The sequence below is a fragment of the Ursus americanus genome, chromosome X (genome assembly GCF_024610735.1).
Source record: "Ursus americanus isolate L20-20 chromosome X, mUrsAme1.1.p, whole genome shotgun sequence".
NCBI classification, from domain to species: Eukaryota; Metazoa; Chordata; class Mammalia; order Carnivora; family Ursidae; genus Ursus; species Ursus americanus.
The window spans coordinates 85010046-85036617 of NC_142164.1; the positions used below are offsets into that span (position 1 = coordinate 85010046).

Sequence of the window (26572 nt, forward strand, 5' to 3'; positions counted from 1 at the left end):
AATTATAATAGCAGATATAATATGTTGAGCATCATTTTAAATCTCTCCACAGTATTTAGTCAAGACTTATCCCAAGTACCAACTAATATATTCTTTGCAAAGCTTTTTATCAACTATTCTCTGCCTCTACTTATCTTAAAGGCGGCTATTTAGAATCTTAGAAGATTCCAACAGGAAAGTCAATCTTTTATATAAAAAATTCAAAATATTATACCACAAAACAGAGCACAATACCCTCTATGTCTTTAAAGTAACTTTATTTTGATTCACGCATTATCTATTTCCCAAAAAAACTGTGTGGGGCTATGTACATGGTTATTATAAAATTAAGGGTTCTAAAGGGTAATGTTTATCATGAGGGGGTGGGGGCAACAGTTCTGGCATCAGATACTTTTATACCTGGTAAAATACTTACTTCCTGAAGAGGAGGTTGGGATCTATGTGTTAGATGGCTTTTTAAATGGGTGGGTGTGTATGTGTTTTATTATCTGATGTGTACAGGTAGAAGAAGGGAGTTAAAAGACCTGACAGAAAAGAATTGGTGTAAATTACCAATCTCATTCAAAGGCAGCTTTCTATTTCTCTCCGACTTCAAGATATTCATCTGCATAACTACTCATCTGCATGTTGTTAAGACATTCTCTTTGTACTTTTCTCAAAGCTTTCTAATAAGAGGAGGTGCAGTTCGGCCTCTATTTATTCTCCTGATCATGACTAGTGCTACCACCTTCTAATAAAACGGGCAATTATTGGGGGGTAGGGGTCAGCATATAAAGGTTAAGAAGAGAACAACTGCAGCTGTAAATGAGGCCAAATAAAACATGATACAATTGGGAAAGGGTATGCAGGAGTTTGGGGGAAGCTTTTGGGCTAACAGCAATTTTTTATTTCTTGACCCAAATGATGGTTATGAATGTTTACTTTATAAATAACATGTTAAGATGTATACTTATTTTTTTAGTATGTTATGTTTAAGTATGTTATGTTTTATAATAAAAATTAAGAGTAATGCTTCATAAAATCCTAATGAACCTTAACTTATGAGATGGGTCAGACAACTCTCTTGTGGAATGGTCAAAACTAAGCAATGTCCACATGTGCCAATAAAAAACCCAGGCAGGACTGAGTCAAAGATATGAAAGAAAAAGAAAAGTCGAAGACAGCAAAGAAAAGAAATGGAGAAAAAAAGAAGTTAAGAAAAAAACTGTTCAAGGAAGGGCAAGTGAGAAAAGCAGTGAGGAGAACACAGAACATCTGCAGCAAGCCCTCGGGAGAAATTATCTCCTACTCTTACTTTCTGCTTCCAGCCTTTCCTCTGAATCCCTAAATTTGTAGAGGTGTTTTACTCCATAGGTGCCTTTGGTGCAGATATCGTATCCACTTAGTTCACAACGTCACATAAGTGCAAAGAAACATCGGTTTATTTTAAGAAGTTTTCTATGTATGTTAACACACTAGAAATTAAAACACACACACACACACACACACACACCATTAACCTATAAGCAAAAACACATGTTCCAACATACTACTCTCAGCTACCCTATATTTATTCTTTAAGGACTATTAAAAGTACCCCTGAGGGGCTCCTGGGTGGCACAGTTGGCTAAGTGTCCGACTCTTGATTTCAGCTCAGTTCATGATCTCAGGGTTGTGAGATCGAGCCCTGCATCAGGCACCACGCTCAGCTTGGAGTCTGCTTAAGACTCTCTCTTCTCGGGACGCCTAGGTGGCTCAGTCAGTTAAGCGTCTGCCTTTGGCTGGGGTCATGATCTTAGGGTCCTGGAATCGAGGAGCCCACATCAAGGGTCCCACATCAAGGAGCCCCCTTCTCCCTCTGCCTGCCGTTCCCCCTACCTCCCTTGTGCTCTCACTGACAAATAAATAAAAACTGTATTTTTTTTAAAGATTTTTTTTATTTATTTGACAGAGTGAGAGACAGTCAGCGAGAGAGGGAACACAAGCAGGGGGAGTGAGAGAGGAAGAAGCAGGCTCCCAGGGCACCTGGGTGGCACAGTCATTAAGCATCTGCCTTCGGCTCAGGGCGTGATCCTGGTGTTCTGGGATCGAGCCCCACATCAGGCTCCTCCGCTGGGAGCCTGCTTCTTCCTCTCCCACTCCCCCTGCTTGTGTTCTCTCTCTCTTGCTGGCTGTCTGTCTCTGTCAAATAAATAAATAAAATCTTTAAAAAAAAAAAAAAAAAAAAGCAGCAGCAGGCTCCCAGCGGAGGAGCCTGATGTGACGCTCGATCCCAGAACGCTGGGATCACGCCCTGAGCCGAAGGCAGACGCTTAACGACAGAGCCACCCAGGTGCCCCAAAAATAAAACCTTAAAAAAAAAAACTCTCTCTTCTCCTTTTTCCTCTGCTGGCGCGCACGCGCACGGTCTCTCTCTCTCTCAAATAAATAAATAAATAAATAAATAAATAAATAAATAAATCTTTTTTAAAAAAAAAAAAAACAGTGCCCATGAGATGGTACAGCCAGTATATATCGAATCATCAAGTTCTTCTCCTAGTTGTTTCAAAGTTTTCCTCAAATTCAATACCTTGCAGACCCAATCTTCAATATCTCATTACTAGATTATTGAAACAGGCTCTTTAAAGACACCCTGGCTCGGCTCTGGCTTACCTATGCTTCCTCAACCATATGCCTCCTGTAATTGCCTACTAACCATGTTACTCCAAGTCAAATCTCCATGTAGCATTTAAGGTCTGTGAGCAGTACATAGTACCTATTCAACTCTATTCCCAGTTATGACCCAACACTGTTCTTCCTCAGCTGTGACCTGGCTTATTTCAGGAATTTTTTTGTACAAATACTGGCCCTCTTGACTTCACTGCTTCTGAGCCTCAAGATGGTCTCCTGATCTGAAATATTTTCATTCTTCTATTTCACCCTAAATCCACTATTACCTAAAAGACTGACCACCCAAACTCAACACCAACTATGTTTTGCTAAGTGTTAACCAGCAATTAGGTCCACTTTATTATTAAATCATTTTATTCTCTATGTAGTGGTATACTATCTCCAGTTTTTCCAAGTGGCCTATTCCTTGAGGTCCATGCTCCTCTTTTATCTTTAATTGTTTAAATAATACAGAAAACAGTTAAGTTTAATAGATGTTTACTAAAGCCATCACTTTTATAGTTGGCTGACTGGGTTTCTCGTGGGGGCAGGAGACAGAAATGCTCCACAGTCTATTTACTGAGCTCCTCTCGTCTAACAAAATTATTTAGGTTCATTTTCATTTCCTTTTCCAAGTTTTTTACCCATCTTTCCTGTGTGCTTCCTCAGTTTTTTCCCCACCTTAGGGGAAAAAAGGAAAAAGGTTGTGTGTGTGTGTGTGTGTGTGTGTGTGTGTATAACAGGTGAGTGTGTGGAGGAAACTGTATCATTCAGACTACATTCTCATTCTGGTCATCATTTTACCACACCTCACCAAACTGCATGTAGCCAGAGCATGATCTCTGCCACCACAAACTAGACTAAAAACACCAACGCATATAAATTTTGCTGACCTCAGTATTCTGATGACAGAATTTTAGAACATGAGAAATGGCTACCCAGAACTATAAAGTAGTTTCATGATACAATGCCTGGAAAGGTTTATACTTTTCAAATATTACAGCATATTCTCTAGCAATAATTTTGGTGATATAAAAGACTACATCTTTTAGATTTTGAGAAAAAATGCCAATGATAATTATGCACAGCAATATGCACTTTGTTTTTGTTTCTACAAAGTCATTAAAAAGAAAAAACTTCCTCAGGACTTTACCAAACTTAGTAAAAATAATGATATTAACTAAATGTCCCTAGTACAGTTTCAGTATTTTTGAAAGAGACATAATAAAACTTTTAACTGTTCTAAGGCTAATAAAGCTGAGTCTGGAGATTTCCCTCAGGGATATCTGAAGGGATAAATGGTTTAATACCACACCATTTCATACTAATAAAAGGGAGAATATTCTAACTCTAAATCAGTAATAACATGTATACACAGAACACATAAATACTTTCACACACAGATATTATGAAATGTAGAAGTTCCTTTTAAAATGAGACAAATGAAAGATTTGATGAAGTAATCAAAGAAACAGGCAACGTGGGATTTTAAAAGGTGGGGATGGTAAGAGAAGGCATACCAAACACAGTAAATGGCACAAAGTTACATAGGTAAAAAATGCTCAGTACGTTTCCAGGAAAATGTTAATACTGTGTGACTGACACAAAGAATATATTTAGGGGAACAGTAGGCTTGAAGGATCATTTGAGGCTGAACCAGAGAGGACCTTAAATGTGAGGCTAAGTTAGAAATATCACACAAGAGTTCTTCACATTGTCATTTGCTAATGTGTTACTTCGTGGCTTTTTTTGCTCTTTAGCCAGTCTTCATTTCATCACCCCAGACAGTGGGAAACATTTTTTCCTTCCCCTCTTGCAAAGATTTATGTTTTTATCCATAATTTCCCTGAAGCTTAATTAGTCCAAACCCTTCCAAATTCTCTCTGGCAATTTATGTGTCACTGGTAAGCATAACTTTACCAGAACTGCCTTAGTTAAATGCTAGTTTTCTCAAAACAGAAGTGTACATAATAAACAACACATGTTAACATGAACTGTTTCATTTTAATGGGACTATACTTATGGTTTTCATCTAAGAGCATTAGTTTGTATTATGATAGCTCAAAAACATTTATTAAATATTAAGTTTTTGCCAGACTCCATGCTAGACAAGCCTCAGGATCAACGGAGTATCACAAAGACATTAGGTTTATTTGCACCCGAAGTGGTCACCACAATGGAGAACAGATATTCCTACACTTCTATGAACATTTGTGATTGGTACAGTGCTTAAGGAATTAATCCTAAAAAAAACTTCACTTGTAATGTGTTAATACTTCTTTGTTTCTAATCTCACCTCCACCTCATTCAACCCTTTTTAATGTCAACAATAATCACTATATTTCCTTACCAGTCCTATCAATTAGATTTGGGAGCTTAATTTCCAAAATCCTTTGCCTTTAGCACAGAATTATATATCCCTTACATTTGCCACCGTAAGCCACTTCTGATATTGATCAATGGGAATACAAAAGGTTGCAGGCTAGAAAGAGAGGATTATAAGACTTTTCTGATGGATATATTTAAAAGTATGGCTGTAAGCTGTAATAATTTATTGCTGTAAGCTGTAATAATTTATTACTGTATGTATTTCAATTCCTCTCACCCAAGGACACAGGTTTCTCACTATAAGGCAAGAAGAAACTCAATTCAAGGTACCCCGAGCAATGTGCCCCCCTTCAAGAGCAAGAACAAGTGAAGACATGGGCATGCATTCATGCACCTGTACAAGAATGGCTTTATAAAGACCGGTTCCAGCTCTCTGATGTTTCTATTTTTACTTTGTGCTTCTATGTCTTTCCCCTTCTGGACATCTCTAAACTATGGTCCCACAATACAGAGTAGGATCAATAGTAAAACTGAATAACCATCCTAAGTCCAATAAGGATGTTACAGTTGCTCTACAACTTTCTGACATGGGCTCCTCTAAGAAGGGAATGCAACTGAAAACCAGAAAAACCGACCAAATAACAACTGATCTAGAAGCTAACCAATAAAATCAACTCCAAAAGAAACAATGGGCAGAATATGGCAAGAAACAAGGCAAACAAGTTAACAGATGAAACTATACTTAATAAAATTGTTCTCAATTATATTAAGTCACCATCACCAAACCCCACACACACTGGCCGCATACATTATCACCAAATGCTATTATGCTTATTAAACTAGCAAACACCAACAGACACCATTACCAAGTATCAAATTTTACTTAAATTACAAATATACTAAAGATAAAACATTCTGAGACATCCTAGACGGATCCTTAGAGCTGACAATACAAAAAAGGGCATAACACGCCCTTCTCTAGAAACATTTTTTCAACATATCCCAAATTTTCATGTAAATAATTTCAGGGAACAGAAAAATGCCTGATCCCAGCAATTAACAGCTACTTACAAATAAAACCAAATAAAACACACAGTCCCTAACCTAAGGAAGTTCCTAACACTTAAGGCTGTATTCTGAAACTCACCAGGCAACTACTTCATGCTTTCTAAATTCTGCAGCTGTTCAAGAAAGAGCAAGGTAAGTTAAAGGATGGGACACACGCATTTGTGAAAAAAACATGTGACCAGCAAGAGAGAAAACACACAGCTAGGATGGATTCAGACAGGGTGTGAAATATGTCATTTTAGGAAGCAGCCAGAATTAAAACTTAAGACGTGAGAAAATGGTGGTGACCAGGACAGGATCGACAGACCAGAGGGCACTTGTTAATTCAGACACTGCATTGTCCTTTTATCATTCAGTTTCATTTCTTAGGTCCACTGAAGGATACAGAAATCATACACAGATAAGGAATCACATGATATAATGTTCCACAGCTACAAGTCTCCTAAGTTGACATGGTCACGTATTTATAAAAGTAACCCAATTTTGAGCTGATGATGGTTTTACTTCATTACTGATTTTACGTCTGTATCTTCAATCTACAGGGAGCTCACACGTTATCACAAGTAGGTGAAAAACGGCTGGTGTGTGGTATACATGTCCATTACTAAACTGTAGAGTTCCTTGCCTCAGGTTTCACCTAAATTACTTCTGGCTAGCCATAAAGAATGTACCAATGTGCCCAGGAGAACAATTGCGAAAACTGATAAAAAAAAAAAAAAATAACTACCTGTCAATCTCAAACCTGGGGACGGAGTACAATAGAAAAAACTTCAGACTGGGCAATCTGAGCATTATAACCTCTCTTCTGCCACTAAACAGTTACATAATATTCAGTTACACACACACCTTGCTGTCGTCATCTACAAAATTAAGGGAATAAAGTAACTTATCTCTAACTTATCTTCTGGTTCTAAAAGTTTAGAATTGTGTATTCTATGAATAGGATCTTCAAGAAACTAAGACTATTTTAAAACAGTCCTAATCTATCCTTGGTTTTAAATATGAAGTATTGGACATGAGGTTAGGAGGCTTAAGTTCAGGATTGCTGTACAGTAATGGACAATTTAAGAGAAAAAAATTACAAAGCTTCCTTATAAAGATCAATTAAAGTTTTGTGAAGTTTACAAACAATATGAGTGATCTGAATGATTAAAATACTCTATATATACACACGGGTATTCTCTAACAACGCAGTGCTTCCACAGATGATCAAAACCCAAAAGAACCAAAAGCAAAGAGGAAAGAAAAAGCATATAGAAAAATCATCCATGTCTACAGTTTCATCTTTAGGGTAACCGTACTGAATCACTGCCAATACATATTTAAAAGCTCTGTAATAAATACCCAGGATGCCCAACAGGTACAATGACAGGGTTATAACCTTTGGTCAAAACCTTGCTTTGGACTCTCTCGGCATTCACTCAGGTTAAAATTATGGAGAACAGAAGGGACTCTGACAAAACTGGATACGCTTCAAATAAAAAATGTCTGGATAGGGCTTTATGGTTTACAAAATACACATTATCTCATCTGATCATCAAAACTCTGTGAAGTAGAAAAGGCAAGTGCCTACACTGCACTTAAAAAAAAATCTCACACTCACACACACACACACACACACACACACACACACACACACACGAGGAAACAGACCTAGGGAGGCTATTTAACTCAAGATCCAATTAAGTGACAGTGCTGAGACCAGAATACCTATCTTCCAACTCCAATTCTATGTTATTTCCATTGGAGAACACTATTACTTTGTCTCATAAACAAGAAAAACAACAAGGGGGCAAAGGCCTTAACAACAGGGCCCTACACTTTACGGTTTATACATTCTTATATATTCCTATCATATTTAATCTCTGACTCTGAAGGTAGTACCATTATTCCTATTTTATCAATGAGAGAAATGAGAGCTTGTAATCTGGTGCCTAGTTACTGGAAATTGGAAAATACTAGCGTGCGCATGCATATATACTGGAGTGTGTGTGTTGGGGCAGGGGGAAAGCAGCCAATCTTGTCTAAAAGTTTGAAAAGGTAAACATGCTGGTCATCAAAGATCATTTACCCACAGACCTTGAGATGTGAGAGCATAGTCATTCTCCAGTTCAAATAATCTGGGGACCACCGGTCCATAATAAGTGACTGAGAAATTCCAAAAGCTTTCCAACCTAAGCGTTCTATAATCAGAATCTCATTCCATATTCTTTTAGGAACACACATAACTCTAACAATCTAAAGTGGGTCAGTATCTCTGAAGGAACGATCTAATCAATTCAAGAGATTACTGAAAACCGTAGGCTTAGTGACATTAAAATACTTTGTATTTACTATACATACACACACAGTATCAAACAAAACAAGCCATTTACTAGAAATAACTGGAGTTATTAGTTTTATGTCAACTTACCACTGAAATGCATTGTAATGGAAGTAGACCAAACCAAGACCATATAAAAAGGCAGCATTCTGTAAATAAAAGGAAAAAGAGACTTTTAGGAAAACCAATTGTGTCTAATGCATATGATGTTATTAATATAAAATACCATGTCAAAGATGTTTTAAGTTATTGAAACTATGCTGCATTACAATATATTTACAATATATTTTTAGAACACCAAAGTAACAGTGATGAGTCAGTAGATGGCACACAATCCAATCAACTTGGAGACATTCTCTGGTTTCTTTTTAATCAAACCTTTCCTGATATTTAAAAAATCTATCAGCAGAATTCCATGGGCACATCTGAAAGATGTGAAAATGTTTGGATTATGCTATCCTTTTTGCTCTTGCTTACATCTGTATTCTTTCTCTGGTTCTTTGTTTCTTTAACTAGATTTTAATTTTATGTTCAGTGCTGCCAGGAAGGTAGTTACAAGTCAAAGGAAATGCACAATATAAACCTAGACAAATTTTAGTGTTAAACACACACACACACACACACACACACACGCTAAAATGACACGTAGCCATTTACATTTGGGGCTTCAACATCAGTGATTCCTGGGGCACCTGGGTGACTCAGTCGGCAAAGCGTCCAACTCTTGATTTTGGCTTAGGTCACCATCTCAGGGTCCTGAGATCCAGCCCCGCTTGGGCTCCCCACTCAGCAGGGAGTCTGCTTGAGATTTCTCTCCCTCTCCTTCTGCTTCTCTCCCCACCCCACTGTGCCTGCTCGCTCTCTCTCTCTAAAAAATTATAAGTCTTTTAAAAAAATTAAAAATAAAAAGCAAATAAACATCAGTGATTCCTTTTGTAGTACAAAACAGAAAGATGCTTATCCAGGCTCATTCTGACCTCTGGCCTCCAAATAGGAACCAGCTAGCTACTCCCTTTTTTCAAAAAGGGCAAACGTTTGAGTATCTATTACGTGTTTTGCCAATACATAAGCAAATCTGTTCTAGTAAACCTTATCTGTGTAAAAAAAACATAAAGCTTTCACACTGATCCTTGTGAAGAAATTCCTACAAACCTATATTCTAAAACCTGAAAATTTTAGACTCTTAATAAAATGCTTCTTGCCATACAGTCTTGGGTTGTATTTCCCCAGAAGCACACCCTGAGACAGAAGGTTTCAAATATAAGTAGTTTATTTGGGAAGTTGCCCTAGGAAATACCAATAAGGAAGTGGAGAAGTGAGGCAGGGAAGGGAAGGACGCCAATAAAGGGTGCAGAATGACTGGTTTTACAGCTGAAACTCAATCCTGCTGGGGATCTCTAGTAGACAGTGTGGAACATTCCTAAATCATCTTGCCCTAGGTGTGAGGGACTAGAGTACTTATTCCACAATTGCTATCAGTCACTGGTTAGAGAAAAAGAATCAGTGATGTTTAAAGCGTAAACAAAAGTGTAAACAGCTGGGTGACTTTTTGGCCTGCAGTTGTTTTTTTAATACTAAACTTTGTTCTAGGATTATATTGTGCACTTCCTCTGAATTTCAAGTACCTTTCTGGAAACACTGAAAAATGTTTAAATACATCTTAAAATGTAATAAATATGAAGACTTAATTTCATTAAATCCTCATTAGCCCCAGCTTTCCAAATGAGAAAATTACATGCTACAAGAGTATTCACAAATGTGGGGATTCACAAAGGTCTCAGACAACATCTATTTCAAAAGTTCATATTTTTAAAATTTTTTGAAATTTACTTGGAACTGGCTTTAATCAGGATCATTCATTTACCACCCCCTGAAATAAGTTGAGCATTTATTAGGTGTCAGGGACAATATTCAAGTGTTGAGCAAGTCAAACATTAAAACATGCTTCCCCTGCTGTCAAGAAGTATGCAACCTAGTCTGTGCAGGTGATGGGGAGTGGGGAGAACAGTGATATTAAGAATGCAGGCGTAGTTAATTCAGAGTCATTAAGTGTTCTACCCAGAAAGTCTAGATCTGGAAGACAACTAACTGTCTTCTTAGGTGAGAGAAATGGCAGGGAAGGGAGTATGGCTGAATAACAGATTAACATCTTTCACCTATTTAGGTAATTACCCAGAGAAGGTGGTATGGGGTGTAGTGGAATTTACTGAGGAGAATTTCTGCTTTCGAGAAATACCTGGCATCTCCCAACGTCCTTACTTTGTTCCTAGCTTATCCTTCCCATTTTAGGAAATCTTGCTCTATATCCTTGCCACCTTATAAATTCTATCAATTATTTAAGATCCATTTGAAATGGCATCTTCCCCATGAAGCTCTGCTGCTTCTCCCACCTCAACCCAGAAGTAATCTTCCCAACCTTTAAATCTGGCCTGGGCACAATATCTCTATCCTATGACATTGTTAATAGTAAGAACTTAATTTAATGCAAAATGCTAATATCATCATTTCTTTTTGAAGGTTCTAACAACCCTATGAGGTGGTGGAAGGCTTCCTTTATAGAATAAAGAAACAAGGATCAGAAAGATTCAACAACTTGCTCAAAAAGACAGGTATTAAGTAGTGGACATAGGAACTGAATCTCGGCCTGCCTCCAGAGTTCACTCTTAACTACTATATTTTTGTTATTTGTGTACTGACTAAACCCCATCGCATCAGAGAAAAATGCCACAAAGGCAGGAATGCTAATCATGTGTGTATCCTCTTATCACCTAGCACAATGCCTTCTACACAGCAGATGCCCAAAGGTTTAGTAAATTCAATCACCCAGTATTTAAGCTCAGTTATTAAACTCAGCTCCCTAGATGACACTGAATTAGTATGAGGAACGGCTCCTATTAACCAGGAGCTTATGTATCTCAGTAACGAATTAAATCTCATTTTTCCCTAACAGTAAACAATGTAATTCAAACTTTTATTGAGCATCTATTATGAGTCACAGCAGAATTATCAGCACTGGGAAGAGAGTCGTGAGCAAAAATCCCTATCCTCAATGAATTTACAATTTAATGACAAAAGATCATGAAATTAAGTGCATAATAATATGTTCCAAGCTACAACCATTTAAGAGTTAATGAAATATATAGTAAGGACTAGGAAAAGAGGTAGTACTTGGGTACTGTTCTCAAAGATAGCTGGGAAAGGAGAAGGAAAAACAAGCCATCTCAGCCAGGGGTTCTAAATCACCCATCTTTAGAAACAGTGACCTGGAGGTGTGAATGGCTATATGCTCTTAAATAAATGAATTCCCTCCCAATGTACAATCTCACCACAAATGCCAATAGCATCCCCATTGAGAAACATGGGTCTATGCAAAAGGATGACCTGAGCAAAGGCACTGATATGGAAATTAATTTAAATATGATGTAGTCATTCATTCAACCTATACTATGAGGACTTAGAGGAGTAACTTTCTGGGAAATGTACTATTTAATAAATTTCAATACAAATACTTCAATACAAATACTTAGAGGTTAAAGTATCCATACCAGGAGTCAGCAAACTATGGCACATGGACAAAATCCAGCCAGGCGCCTGTTTTTGTAAGTAAGTTTTACTGGAACATAGCTACACCCACCCATTTACTTATTGTTTATGGCTGCTTCCAGCACCAACAGCAGAACTGAATAGCTGCAAAGGAGAGACTACCAGGCTTACAAAAAAGCCTAAAATATTTACTATCTGGCCTTTTACAAAAGAAGTTTGCCAACCTCTGACCTTGACTGTTTAAAGTAACTATCACAACCCCAAATTAAGAAATTGTAACTTGATGAGACTGCTATCAACTTACGTTGAAGGTTCTTATACTGTGTCTACGATAAAGTTATTGTCACAGATGTGGTTCATTAAGTTAGCAGTTCACCAATACCAGAGTCCATAGTAGTGTTTTCACTGATCCCCAACATAGCTCTTAAAGAAAATCCTAGGGGCACCTGGGTGGCTCAGTCGATTAAGCGTCTGCCTCCAGCTCAGGTCATAATCCCAGGGTTCTAGGATCAAGCCCCTTGTCAGGCTCCCTGCTCAGCGGGAAGAGCCTGCTTCTCTCTCTCCCCCTGCCCCTTCACCCCACTTGTGCTTTCTCACTCAATCTCTCTCTCAAATAAACGAATAAATTCTTTTTTAAAATAATAAAAAATTTTTAAAAACTCCTAAGTGCCCTGCTCCCTAATCAGAGCTCCAGGCCTAGCTGTGAGAGGGGAGCACTCTGCACTCTTCTGGAGTTAGGACACTAGAACCTTTATTCTTTCTAGCTGTTCCTTAGCTTCTCTCAGCTTCCCCAGACTACTTCCAAATTGAAAGGAAGGGCACTGAGGGTTCTACTTCCATTTTCATGAACATACTTACGTAAAGTGGATTGGAAAACAAGAGTAATAAAGTTGGCAATGTGACACAGTTCTAGCCAGTCAGACAAGCAGATTTCTACCAAGGGGTTTCTAGGAAAGCTGCTGCTTTCTGTGCATAAATGTTTCCTTTCCTCCTCTTCTTCCTTCTGTTAGTATGTCATGGTCCCCAGAGTAATGAAGGTATTACTAGCCCACCAAAGTGGTATGAAAAATACCTTATCCTGAAAACATTTGAACAAATCAGCAGCCACAGAAATAAACATCTAAACTAAACAGAGCATCCTGAAAATACAGCTGCTAATGAGTCCCCTCCAAGGGAGTTTACTGACAGGGAAAATACTGACCCTCAGCAGAGGAAGTAGGAATTCAGCCACCCATCAGCATCAAAAAGTCCAACAGAACCTTCCCTACCTTCACAATAATGCCCTAACCCTGCCACCTAGTTTTCTTAAGTTCAATAGAACATTCCATACTTTCCCAGTGAAGCCCTAAAACTCCTCCCTGTTTTGTCAGGTTTATATATAAATCTTTATCTCTGGCTACTGAGGGAGTTACTCCTTACTAAGCAACTCCAGCATGCACATGTAAACAAATTTTGTCTTTTGTTAATCTCTCCTCAGATCATTTGTAGACCATCCCTGCACTCCACCCAAGTTGTAAGAGGAAAGTATATCCTCCAAACAGTGACAAGCAGCAACTCTGTGTAAAAATCAGACCAGGCAGGCACTGGAATGGCAGACACAGACATACAGTAAGATTTTATTTATTTTGAGAGAGAGAGCATGTGCGCCCGCAAGTGGGGCGGGGGGGTGTAGAAGGGGAGGGAGAGGGAGAAAATCTGGGGCAGACTCCACACTGAGCTCAGAGCCCACTCGGGGCTCAATCCCTTGACCCTGAGATCATGAACTGAGCCAAAATCAAGAGTCGGAGGCTAAACCGACTGAGCCACCCAGGAACCCCCGTCATATCATGATTTTAAAGGAAAACATGCTTAGGGGCATGTGGGTGGCTCAGTCGGTTGAGCGTGGGGCTCCTGGTTTAGGCTCAGGTCATGATCTCAGGGTCAAGGGGCTGAGGGATCAAACCCCTCAAGCTCAGCGTGGAGTCTGCTCAAGATTCTCCCTCATCCCTTCCCTTCTGTCCCTCCCCCAGCCCGCGCGTGCGCATGTGTTCTCATAAAATCTTTAAAAAAAAAAAAAAAGGAAAACATTCTTTAAAGACAGAAGAGTACCAGTAAATTTAAGATCAGAATACTGCCCCCTCCCCTTCAGGCCACAGCTACTTTTATTTACCATGGTTTGGGTTTTCTGAGGAAAGGTTAGACCTAGCATCCTATAAGCACGCAGCAATAGTACAAAGGCAGCTGTTTCCCAGACAAAGGGAGGTTGAGATTAACAAAAGAGAATATGAATAAGTTAATATTCAAGCTTCTAAAAACTTCTTTAGACAAGACCAAAGCTAAAGCTAGTCATATTGGGCAACTAAGTGGGTTCTAAATGATGAGATTATCAAGATATTGTTAAAATATGTAATCTTTGGATAGAATAGCAGTTTGATTATAGCACCACCAACATCCCATATTCCAGTAATCACCTTTGAAGATAACCATATTTTTATACAGGGATATCATTAAGAAATGTAATCAAGCCAAACTATTAAAAAATATCAAATTTCTTAATTTTATTCTTCTCTGATACTAATCCCACATAGTTAGTGATACACAGTGGGAACAAAAAAAATCTGCTATTCATCCTATCTGGGGACCAAAAAGGGGGATGGGGAGTCTGAAGGCATTGTAAAGCTCCAGGAACAAATTTCCAAATGCCTCCGGTTACCTCCACCTGTTGGATACACTACAAATACCTGAAACTCCATAAATCTTAGACCGAAGAGGAATCTGATTTTTCTTTTTTTTAAGATTTTTATTTATTTATTTGACAGAGGGAGAGAGAGACGCCAGCGAGAGAGGGAACACAAGCAGGCGGAGTGGGAGAGGAAGAATCAGGCGCCTAGTGGAGAAGCCTGATGTGGGGCTCGATCCCAGAACGCCCGGGATCACGCCCTGAGCTGAAGGCAGACGCTTAATCACTGAGACACCCAGGCGCCCTGATATTTTAATAGTACTGAAGATTTTACATAGTGGTAACAATCTCACCAGTTAGGCAAGACAAAGGTAGTCCTGTTTTTGTTTTCATCTCCTTCCCACCCTAAACCACATTCATTCTATTCATAAAACTCATTTTACAACCTAAAAACCTCTGAACCAACCCCCTTTCCATTCTTACTGCCCTTCTCTGGGTAAGAACCTCAACTTTGTCTACCTGGCCTCTTCCAAGTTTCCTAACTCCTCTCCCAAATTCTAACCTCCCCCACCATTTCCCCCCTTTCAATTCCACACCACTGCCAATGAGCTTTCAAAAACTCTAACATGACACTGTTCTATTTGAAATTCCTCCAAAGAGTCACTAACAACCTAGCATGACTCAAAGGGGTTTCATTTTATGACCCTTGCTCAATTTTCCCAATCTCATAGCCACCACTTCAATCAGGACAAATAACATGCGTATCTATGAATAAAATATGCTCTTACACATTTCTGTGATTTTAAACATGTTTGCTTCCTCTGCTAAAAAAGCAAATGCCATCTTTCCTTCAACTCACTTCTCAATCTGGCAAATTCTTATTCATCCTTTAACACATCACTCACCTCTTTTTTCTAGAAGTAGGATCTGGTGCATTCCCAAGCCCAAAGAGAGTCAGGTTTTCTGATACATGTTTCCAAATGAATATCTATGTCTATTACAGATGTGCTACTTATCTCCTCCACTAGAATATGAGTCTAATTGGTAGAGATAGAACCCAATTCATCTTTCGATCCCTATGGCAAAGTACCTGCATATGTAAGTTCTTTAGGAAAGGTTTGCTGCTGAATAAATCAATCTCTAACAGCCTTCAATAACCTGTTTCACATTTTTCATCAAAGAATTTAATACTTTGCTAAATTCAATTTATACTGAATCACTTCCTTAATTTGAACACTTAAAAGGGTTTTCCCAGTTATAACAATAGAGCAAAAGAGATTGCTAAAGCTCATTATAGCCATCATGTCCGAAATTATAGCATGAGAGGAGAACTTTTGCTCCCAAAATTTATGCATAATATTGCATGGTGATCAAGAAATCAGGCTGTAGAGGCCATCAGACTTGGGTTAGAACTCCAGCGTTATTATTTACTACCTATTAAGACTCATGAAACAAGTTAATTAACTGAGTCTCAGTTTCACAGCGTTGCTTTGAGGAATTAAATAAGATTATACATGTAAAATACTACCTGGCACTTGAGATTTTTATTAGAAGGAGGCAATGTATCTAACACCTCCAAAAATTTATCTGGCACATGATTAAGTGCTCAATGGATAAAGCATGATATATAAAACTCTTGATAAGTCTCACATGCTGTAAAAAAAAACAAAAAACAAAAACAAAACCCCTGCACATTAAAAATAAGAGGACTCACAAATAAAAGAGAGTTATGGACAAGACTACTCAAAACCTATGCAACATGTGGGGCGCTTGGTGGCATACTCCGCTGAGCTTCCAATTCTTGGTGTGGGCTCAGGTAATGATCTCAGGGCTCAGCAGGGAGTCGGCTTGGGATTCTCTCCCTCCGCTGCTCTCCCTGCTTGCACTTTCTCTTTCTCTCTCTCTCAAATAAATTTTTTTTAATGTAAAGATATTACAAGTTAGTGACCCCAATCACCTAACAATGATAAAAACTTATTACCAATTTGAACTTACCTCAGAGATACAAGATTGGTTTAAACAGAAAAAAATGTAAAACTATCTCAGCAGATGCAGAATAAGCATTTGCATACAAAAGAAAAATGCTGACTTTTAAAATGGTGTTTTTAACAGTTGGCTTTTGGTAAATAAGTTCCCTTCTCTTCTTCATTTGTTATTTACCAAAAAAAATAACTTTTAGTAATCATACTAATGGTAAAACATTTAAAACTTTCCCTTTAAGAAGGGAAACAACAAATGTACTTTATCACCTCTTTCAATCAGTACTGTGCTGGCATCCTAATTACCACAACAGCAGGCAAAAAGATCAAAAAAACTGGAAATGAAATAACAAAATAACTACGAATTACAAAGGCAGGATAGCCTACACAGAAAATCCAAAGTAATTTAGACAAATTAGCCAAATTAGTAATAAGTTAGTGAAATTGCTTGATAAATTTAACTTAGCATACAAAAGCCAAGCAGCAGATCTGAAAAATTAAAAGGACATTTATAATAGCAATAAGGCTGTAAAATATAAAATATTCCTTATAATATGCACAAGAACTTCATGGAAAAATTATAAAATTTTATTGAGAAAGACAGTCGTTTCTTTACAATGAGAGGTTTTTTTTTTTTTAATGTACAAAGTGAATGCAATTTCAATCAATCCCTAGAAGTCATTTTATTTAACTTTAGGACTCTGATACAGAAACTGACTAGATATTGAACAAATACTGAAATAAATTGAAGCCTCCAGACCTGTGCTACCTGTTGTAAACCCATTTACTATCTATCTGGCCCTTGCCTTTCTTTCCACACTTTTGAGTCCTATACCCCCAACAATAACCCCAGGCTCTAAAACAGGAGTCCACAAACTAGCCAGTCAAATTTTTTCTTTAAAGCCCAAGAGCTAAAAATAATTTTTACATTTTATAATGGTTACACTGTAACCGATTCGTTAAGTACCTACAGAACAGCTGATGTTGTCTCTTGGCCCACAAAGCCTAAAACGTTTACTATTTCATTCTTTTAAGAAAGTTTTTGGACCTCTGCTCTAGACCAAGAACTTGAGAGTTCCCTAAACACCTACTGATGTTACTTTCATGTGCTGGCTCAGTTGTCTTCTTGGAAAGCCTCTCCAGGTCTCCCAGCTGGAATCCTTCCCTCAAATTGCAACTTCTTTGTAGAGTCAGTCTAATCCTCACTCAGACTTTCCCACACCCTTTACTCAAAGACACACACTTCCGCCCCCCTCATGGCCCTCAATACCTCCAATATATCACTTTTTTTTTAAGATTTTATTTATTTATTTAACAGAGATAGAGACAGCCAGCGAGAGAGGGAACACAAGCAGGAGGAGTGGGAGAGGAAGAAGCAGGCTCATAGCGGAGGAGCCTGATGTGGGGCTCGAACCCAGAACGCCGGGATCATGCCCTGAGCCGACGGCAGACGCTTAACCGCCGTGCCACCCAGGCGCCCCTCCAATATATCACTTAACAAAAACATATGCTTATTTGTGTTGTGTCTCCCCTCACAAGAATATGGGCAACTTGAGAGCAGGAACTATCTTACTTATTCCTGTATTGCCAACAAAGCCCTTGTCTATGAATGTAAAAGCTAGTTAGTGACTGACATAACTAGTGTAAAAGAAGTCACTGAAAAGTCAGAAGACAAGCACAGATTCCACAAGTTCCCTAGTTTACGCAACTTTTAATCAATGGTTCTTTTAGATAAGCATACTATCATAATTCAAAAGCTTTTCTTTCTTTTCTTAAATTCAAGTGGGAGTAAAAAAAGGAGGAAGAGTAGCTTTTATGTATTTTTGAAGTTCACAGTTATAAATAAAAGTGTATCAGAACTGCTTAATAAAGTATACTTAATAGAAGTCATCAGGAAGCAACAGAATTTCTTCCCATTTTAACATGTAGCCTACCATCTTCTATTTATTTGTATACTCAAATACATAGCACCATTAACAGCATACACACCGTTTTTTATTCCTACCTTTCTACTTCATACTATAAACCGTAACAGCAATTTCTAAACTTCCCTGACTCATGAAAGACCTTAGGTTTTGCTGCTATTGTTGATGGGGATCAGGACATGGTACTCCAAAGTATGCCACTTTGGCATAAGAATTATTTTGAGCTGAAGGCATCTGAGTTCCTCGAATCCCTCATATGTTAAAAGCAGAGCCTCCTAAAAGAACCCAAGTGTCATAAACTCCCTCCCAGAGAGGAACTCTAACTGACTCTGTCACAAGACTATCATACCTTCCATCTATTCTCCTAAGGGTCCATTTATTTTCCCAAAAAAGTTGTTTTCCTGTAAGTGCCCTTTCTCCCTCTCATCACCTACTAAGTTGGTATAGAGCTCCGAATTCTAGCCACCCTTGGAGTTACTCATCACTGAGTTTTCCCACAGGCAAATGCATTGCATACGTAAACTTATTTTTTTTCCCTCCTGTTAATCTGCCTGTTTTAAGTAATTTGCAGGCCCTAGCCATGAACCTAAGTAGTCAGAAGAAAGCTTTTCTTCCCTACATTGCTTTTTAATTATTATGCCATTTCTTCATGGTAAATAGAGTTGTTGAGTAAGTAAGCTTTTATTATTAGCTAGCATTACAAAGGTATTTATTATAATCACTAATAGTCAACGTGTAATGGCATGACAGATCAGTCATGAAACTGGCAAACTTCCACTATTTCAAAAATGACTCATTTGTACTGAACTAGGTAAGAAAAAGTATGATCTCTCGAGAAATAAATTTTTAATTATATAATAAACACTACTGAGTTTTGAAATGCTAAACAAAGATTAAGATTTAATCATGGATTACAGATTTTAATTATATAATAAACACTATTGTGTTTTGAAATGTTAAACAAAGATTAAGATTTAATCATGGATTACAGATCAATGATACCTAATTGTTCATTCTGAATTCCAAAAGGCTCTAACAAAAATTAAAGGTGATCATAAATCAGCCACCAAAACTCTTTGGGTAGGAAAACCCTGACTTGAATTGACAGGAAGTCTTTACTTACTTACCACTTAATATAACCAATCATACTATCACTGCAGAGATGTAAATATGTTGTTGCCACAGGGGATATTACGTAATGCAGTAAATGCACTATTATCTTTCTGAAATCCAAAAAAAAAACCACAACTCTACATAATTCTGGATGCAAGAATTTCAGATGAAGAACTGGTGCCCTATAGAATGGCGAATCACTTTATTTTTTAAGATCTAATCATAGAGGACAGCTTTGAAGAGATGCGGTTGGAAGAAAGAAGTGCAACTGAAACTCAGGACATAATTATCTCAGTCATATTTAAAAAAATCAATCATATACTTATATTCTTCAACTTACAATACACTGTGGGTATAAATCACACAAAATTAAACAAAACTATAAATATAAAAAGTTAAACCTAAAAATCACTGTCATGAATATGAATTCTGATCACCACCGGCCACTGGGTAAATACTCATTGGCTCACAAATAATACTGTTACATTGTTTACTGATATTTAGAAAACAGAAATTAAAGTAGCATTGTCTGCAAGTGACAAAATCTGGTATACGTTCTTGAATCCTGAGAGAACCAAAAACATCTACCCCCACACTTAGGCTGGACCTGAGAACCTAAACCACACAGGAAATTCTATGTTAATATGACTTGGCTAGTCCTCTGTTTTCATTAGCATTACTTTACTTTTCCATGTCTCCTACCCAGGCACATAGTTTGTCCATTATTATAGTAACCATCAACTCTTCAATGAAAAGCATCGACAATAGTTTGAGGCCCATTCTTTAAATCCCTTAACTCGAATTCCTTACCTTGCTATAACCACCATTTCTGGACTGTTACATTTGTAGAGATTCTTACCCAATCAAGCTCCCAAATTGAAAGACCTGTCTTAAAGTTTCAATTCTCAATCAATTCTGACCTTACCTTTTTCCCTAGGATACCAACAAAGCTTTGTAGAGGTGGTGTTCTCCTTTAACACGGTAAGCAATAAACTCAGGTTTGTGTTCTTGGTATCTGGGAAGTCAGTCAGCTTTTGACACCTGGGAGGACCTCAAAATGCCTGTTAAGAACTCTGTACAATTAGAAACTACCAATGATCAATTATTCTGAGGGCTAACTAGTCTATTCCATGTATTGGGCATCCCATAATTATGTTCTCTTATTTTTTGAAATATCTACAGTACGTTTTTAAATAATAAATTTTACATAAAGTTTTCCTTATAGGTAACATTAGAGGGGAGTTCCATGGCTGGCAATGGTAGACTAATGTGTTTTGGACTTAAATCCCAATTCCCTCTTCTACCCAAGTAATTATAGCTAGAAAAGCTGGACAAAATATTGTTTTAAATCTATTTTCAGGCTTCAGACAACTACCAGGGCATCAAAACCTTGCAAAGTTACAATCAGTAACAGCCAAAATTCATTAAAAACCAAATTCCTTCTACAATAAAATGAATAAATTGTGGCATATTCATATAACAAAGTACTACACAGCAATGAAAACAAACTACTGCACTATACAACTACAGGGATGAATTTAACATATACAGTACTGACTGAAAGAAGACAAGACTTAAAAATATGCTACACAATTACATCTTTATTAAAAGTTCAAAAGCAAGCAAAATGGTATCGATACATTATCACACTACTGCTTCCAATGAAGGCTAATTAGTAAGATGACACTGGTGAAGACCCTCCTAGAGACATAACTATAAAATAACTACAGCTTTATAATAACTATAACCTCTGGTTTATTTGTAATACATAAAATAAAGCAGCTAACTAAAGGCACTGAGAAGTAAACAGATACAGGCAGATTCCAGTGGAAAGAAGTGGCAGTCTGAATAGTGGCCCCTAAAATTCTATATCCTAAATCCCCAAACTGAGAATATTTAACTTACATGGCAAAACATACTCTGCAGTTGTGATTAAATGGATTGTTAGATGGGAAGGTTATCCTGAATTACCCAGGTTAAACCTGATGTAATCACAAGAGTCCTTAGTAAGAGGGAGGCAAGAAAGTTAAAGGCCAAAGGCAATGAGGGGACAAAATGCAGTAAGATACAGGGCCATGAGCCAAAAGAATGTGGATAAACTTCAGAAGCTGGAAAAGGCAAGAGATTCTCCAATAGAGCCTCCAAAAAGAACTAGCCCTACTGACAACTTGATTCCCCTAAGCCTCATTTGGGATTCTGACTTTCAAAACTGTAAGGTAATTAAATTTGTGGTCAGTTGCTAAAACAGCAATTGGAAACTAATATGAAAGGCCATTCTTAGAGGAGGAAAGTTGTATGGGCTGAGTTCCATTTTCCCAGCTATTAACTTGCTGCCAGGCATAGCACATGTGAGAGTGGGTCATTAGTAGAAAAAGCAGTCTTTCTAAAATAGAAAACCTTAAGACTGGAACCAGGAGAGATCACAACCCACTAAATAAAGGGAAATTCCAGAAAAAGAAGAGCCAGAGAATTCTAAATTCTATCCACATGTCTGACTAATTCCTGTATGCAAGTTACAGACTCAACTAAGTTAAAGACAAAAGATCTAAATTGATAGCTAAGTTGCCACCCAAGGAAGTTGAGTTTGCGGTTCAAGTCCAATAAAGATAAAAGAGATAAAGGTGGGGGGATAAAAGAGAAAGGTGGAGGGAACCTCCCTAGAAGAAAATAATAGAACCAAGACAGTATAATTTTCATTATGTCCAGTACCTAACACAAAATTACACAAATACAAAGATCCAGGAAAACAGAACACAATCTCAGGAAATTAGAAAATCAACTGAAACCAAACCCAAAATAATAAAGATGCTAGAAAATGGCAGACAAGGGGCATGTGGGTGGCTCAGTTGGTTAAGCATCTTCCTTTGGCTTGGGTCATGATCCCAGGGTCCTGGAATCAGGTCCCACATCTGGCTCCCTGCTCAGTGGAGAGCATGCTTGTCCCTCTCCCTCTGCAGCTCCCTCTGCTGCTCCCATCACCCACCCACGCAGCCCCCCCCTTGCTTGTGCGCTCTTTTTCTGTCAAGTAAATAAATAAAATCTTTAAAAAAAATTTTTTTTTTAATTTTAAAAAAGAAAATGGCAGACAAGATTTTATAGTTGCTATTCTAATTATCATCAACAAAACAAGCTCATAATTAAAAAGACAGGAAATCTCAACTAAGAAATAATTTTACAAGAAACCAATGGAAAATCTCTAACTGAAAAATGTAATATCTGAAATAAAATTCAATGGACTGGACTAATAATTAAGTGATGACAACAAAGAAAGAATAAACTTCAAAACAGAAAAACAAATTATCCAATGTGAAGACCACAGAGAAAAAAAAAAAGCCCCTTAGGGACATTTATATAAAAACAAATTATCTAACCTACATGAATTGGATCCCCAGAAGGAAAGAAAATGAACAAAAAATTATTTGAAGAAATAACGACAAAAATTTCCCCTATTTAATGCAAATTCAAAATGCTCCAGCAGGATAAATATGAAGATGCTCATGCAGTGATATTATCATGATCAAACTATAGGAAGCCAAAGATAACAAGCAAATCATGAAAGAAGCAAAAAAATTGTGTACAGGGACAGTGGTTCAATTAAGAGCTGATTTCTCATTAGAAAGAGGAAGGCAAGGGGCACCTGGGTGGCACAGCGGTTAAGCGTCTGCCTTTGGCTCAGGGCGTGATCCCGGCGTTCTGGGATCGAGCCCCACATCAGGCTCCAACGCTGGGAGCCTGCTTCTTCCTCTCCCACTCCCCCTGCTTGTGTTCCCTCTCTCGCTGGCTGTCTCTATCTCTGTCGAATAAATAAATAAAATCTTTAAAAAAAAAAAAAAAGAAAGAGGAAGGCAAGGAGGTAGAACTTCACTTTAAAAAGGCAAGCCAAGCCGTTAATTCCATAACCAGCAAAAATGCCCTTTAAAAATGAAGTCAAAAAATATTTTCAGATAAAAGAAATTCATTTCTGCCAGATCTTTACTATAAGAAATGCTAAACGAAGTTCTTCGGTCTAAAAGAAAATGATAGTACATGGAAATGAGTCACAGAAAGTAATGAAGAGTATCAGAAATGATAACCATATGGGTAAATACAAACCATTACTAATAACATTGTAATATATAGGCCTGTTCAAAGCAAAAGATCATCTCATGGAGTTAATAATGTAAATTTAATAGATATAACAACTATCACATAAAGGACATGGATGGGTAAGAAGTGGACTTACGTAATTGCAAACTTTCCACAGTTTATGTGAATTGATACAGTATTAACTGAGAAATTGAAGATATATATTAAATTGAAGACTGAAAAATTAAAGATATATACTATAATCCCAGTGAACGAATAATGGAAAGAAGAGCTGAAATGGACAACAGGATAAAGTAAAGTAATTGTAAAACACATTCAAATATCAAAAAAAGAGTAGGGAAAGTAGGTAAGGAAGAACATAAGACCAAGAAACTGAAAGGACAAACAGAAGAGGAAAAATCAAATTAAGACACAAACCCAATCATATAAATGAGTACATTACTGTGAATGGTTTAACAGTGCAAGGAAAAAGTAGATTTTTCAAACTGCATAAAAAAGCAAGATCCACTTATAAGTTATCTACAAAAGAAGAATTGTAAATATAAAGATACCATCAGGTTGGAAAGAAGAGGAAAAGGATATATCATGTAAATAGCAAGCCTAAGGAGGACAGAATGTCTGTATTAAAATCAGATGAAACATATGTCAAGACAAAAAGGAATTACCAGAGGTAAAAATAATTATTTTATAACGACAAAAGGGTCAATTCATCAGGTAAAAATAACAATCACAAATGTATACGTCCTAGTAAGAAAACTTCAAAATGTATTTTTTTAAAAAGGGCAAAATTAAAAGGCAATCCCACACTCATAAGCAATAACTCCCAGCAAATGATAAACACAAAAATCATCAAAGACAGAAATTTGAAAAACACTATCAACTGCCTTTCCCTGTTGTTCATAGCATAGGACAACCAAAAATGCAAATCCTGCAGCTGTTTTCAAGTGTAGAACCAATAAAGTCTTAATATATTTCAAAAGAATGAAATCATACAAAGTATGTTGTATAAATAAAATAGAATGTCACTAACAATGAGATATCTAAAATAACCCAAATATTTTGAAATAACATAACATGTATCCGAATAACCCATGGGTCAGAAGAAAGAGGAAGTAGAAGACATTTTCAAATAAATGGTAACAAAAATACTATATATAAAAATTTGTGGGATACAATTAAAGCAATGCTAACAAAAACAGGTACCTTAAATACTTATATTAGGGGAAAAAATTAATCATCTAAGCTTCTACCTAAATAAGAGAAAATTAAACAAAAAGCCAGCAGAACAAATAAAGACAATCAGGAATCAATCACTACCATCAGGAAAATGTAGATAAAACCAAGATGAAAAACTACTATTTACCTACTAGAATGGCTAAAGTGAAAAGAGATTGACAATACCAGGTACTAACAAAGATGTAAAACTCCGGAAATCAAATGTTGCTAGTTGGAATGTAAAATGGTACAGCCTCTTTGGAAAACAATTTGGCAATTAAACCTACAACTGCAACGTGACCCAGCATTTCCAAACCCTAGGTACATATACCAAGAAAAATTAAAACCTCTGTCCACACAAAGACAAATAATGTTCACAGAATTTCATTTATATTTACGTCAAGCTGGACACAACACAAATGCCTAGCAACTGATAAATGGAATAACTGTGGCAGAATCATTCTATGAAATACTACTTAAAGATTAAAAAGAACACAATATTGATACACACAACATGGATGAGTCTCAAAAATAGCACTCTAAATGAAAGACATCAAAAACAAAAGAATACATGCTGCTTTGATCCAGTTGTGAGGCATTCTAGGAAAGGCAAAACTAGAGAGATAGAAAGCAAATAACTGCCTGCCTGGGACCAGGGGTCAAGCAAGAATGGGCATCAACTGTAAAGCGGGCACAAGGGAACACTGAATGATGGAAACATTCTGCATCTTAATTGTAGTAATGGTTACACAACCTCACATAAACTGCCGAACACAGCAAGCTTATATGCTTAAAATAATGTAAATTATACCTCAAAAAAGCTGGTGAAAAAAATCATCAGATATTTTTGTGGAGCTAAACAACTTAATTAGATAGTTTATTTGGAAAAACCACCAAGAAAGGACAGTCAAGGAAACCCTAAAAACAAGAACAATGGGAAAGGGTGCCAGAGTGCTACCATATATTTAAATATATTATAAAATCTCTAGAAGCAAAATAGTATGGTAATTAGTTCATAAACAGACTAACAAAATACACCAGAAAACCCATAAGCAGACAAAATTGCACATGAAAATTCAGCATACAATTAAGACAACATCTCAAATTACTAGAGGAAAAGATAGATTTTTTAACAATACATTGTGTTGGGATAATTAGCCATAAGGAAAAAGATAAACTTAGATGTTCCTCACAGTATACATCAAGGATAAATTAAATCTCGAACGGGACAGAGATTTAAATTAAAAAATAAAAACCATTCAAGTACTAATAAAGAGTATGTGGGTGAATTTTTCTAACACCTGAGAACAAGGAAAAAACCTGTCCTAGAACTCAAAATAGGAAAAGACTGATAAATTTGACTACAAAGAAATAAAAGACTTCTGCACGGGCAAAAACAAACACACAAAAGCAAAGCAAAACAACAATGGAAAACTGCAACTTGTACTGCAGATAAAGGATAAATACTTCCTACAAAATATAGCTGTAATAAAACAAAAATAAGTGACCCACACAAAAATAGAAAACTAGGCAAGAGATATGAATGAATATTTCAAAGAAAAAGAAATAGTCTTTAAACTTTAATTTCAAAAACCTCAACCTTGCTAACAATTAAGAAAATGCAAATTAAAACAACAATAAGCACCATTTCTCACCTATCAGATACAAAAACCCTGCTGACATAAACTTTCTTGGTTAAGATCAA

At 37.0% G+C, this 26572-nt stretch overlaps 1 protein-coding gene across 7 annotated transcripts in view; it reads right to left on the reverse strand.

The window, feature by feature from the left end:
• The window catches only part of KDM6A (lysine demethylase 6A), a 201829-nt gene that overhangs the window by 96872 nt on the left and 78385 nt on the right, over nt 1-26572 (reverse strand). For all 7 annotated transcript variants that reach the window (XM_045812868.2, XM_087860317.1, XM_087860316.1 and 4 more), the window contains exon 5: nt 8438-8496. In XM_045812868.2, the coding sequence (XP_045668824.2) occupies nt 8438-8496 (59 nt within the window). The remainder of the gene's footprint in view (nt 1-8437; nt 8497-26572) is intronic.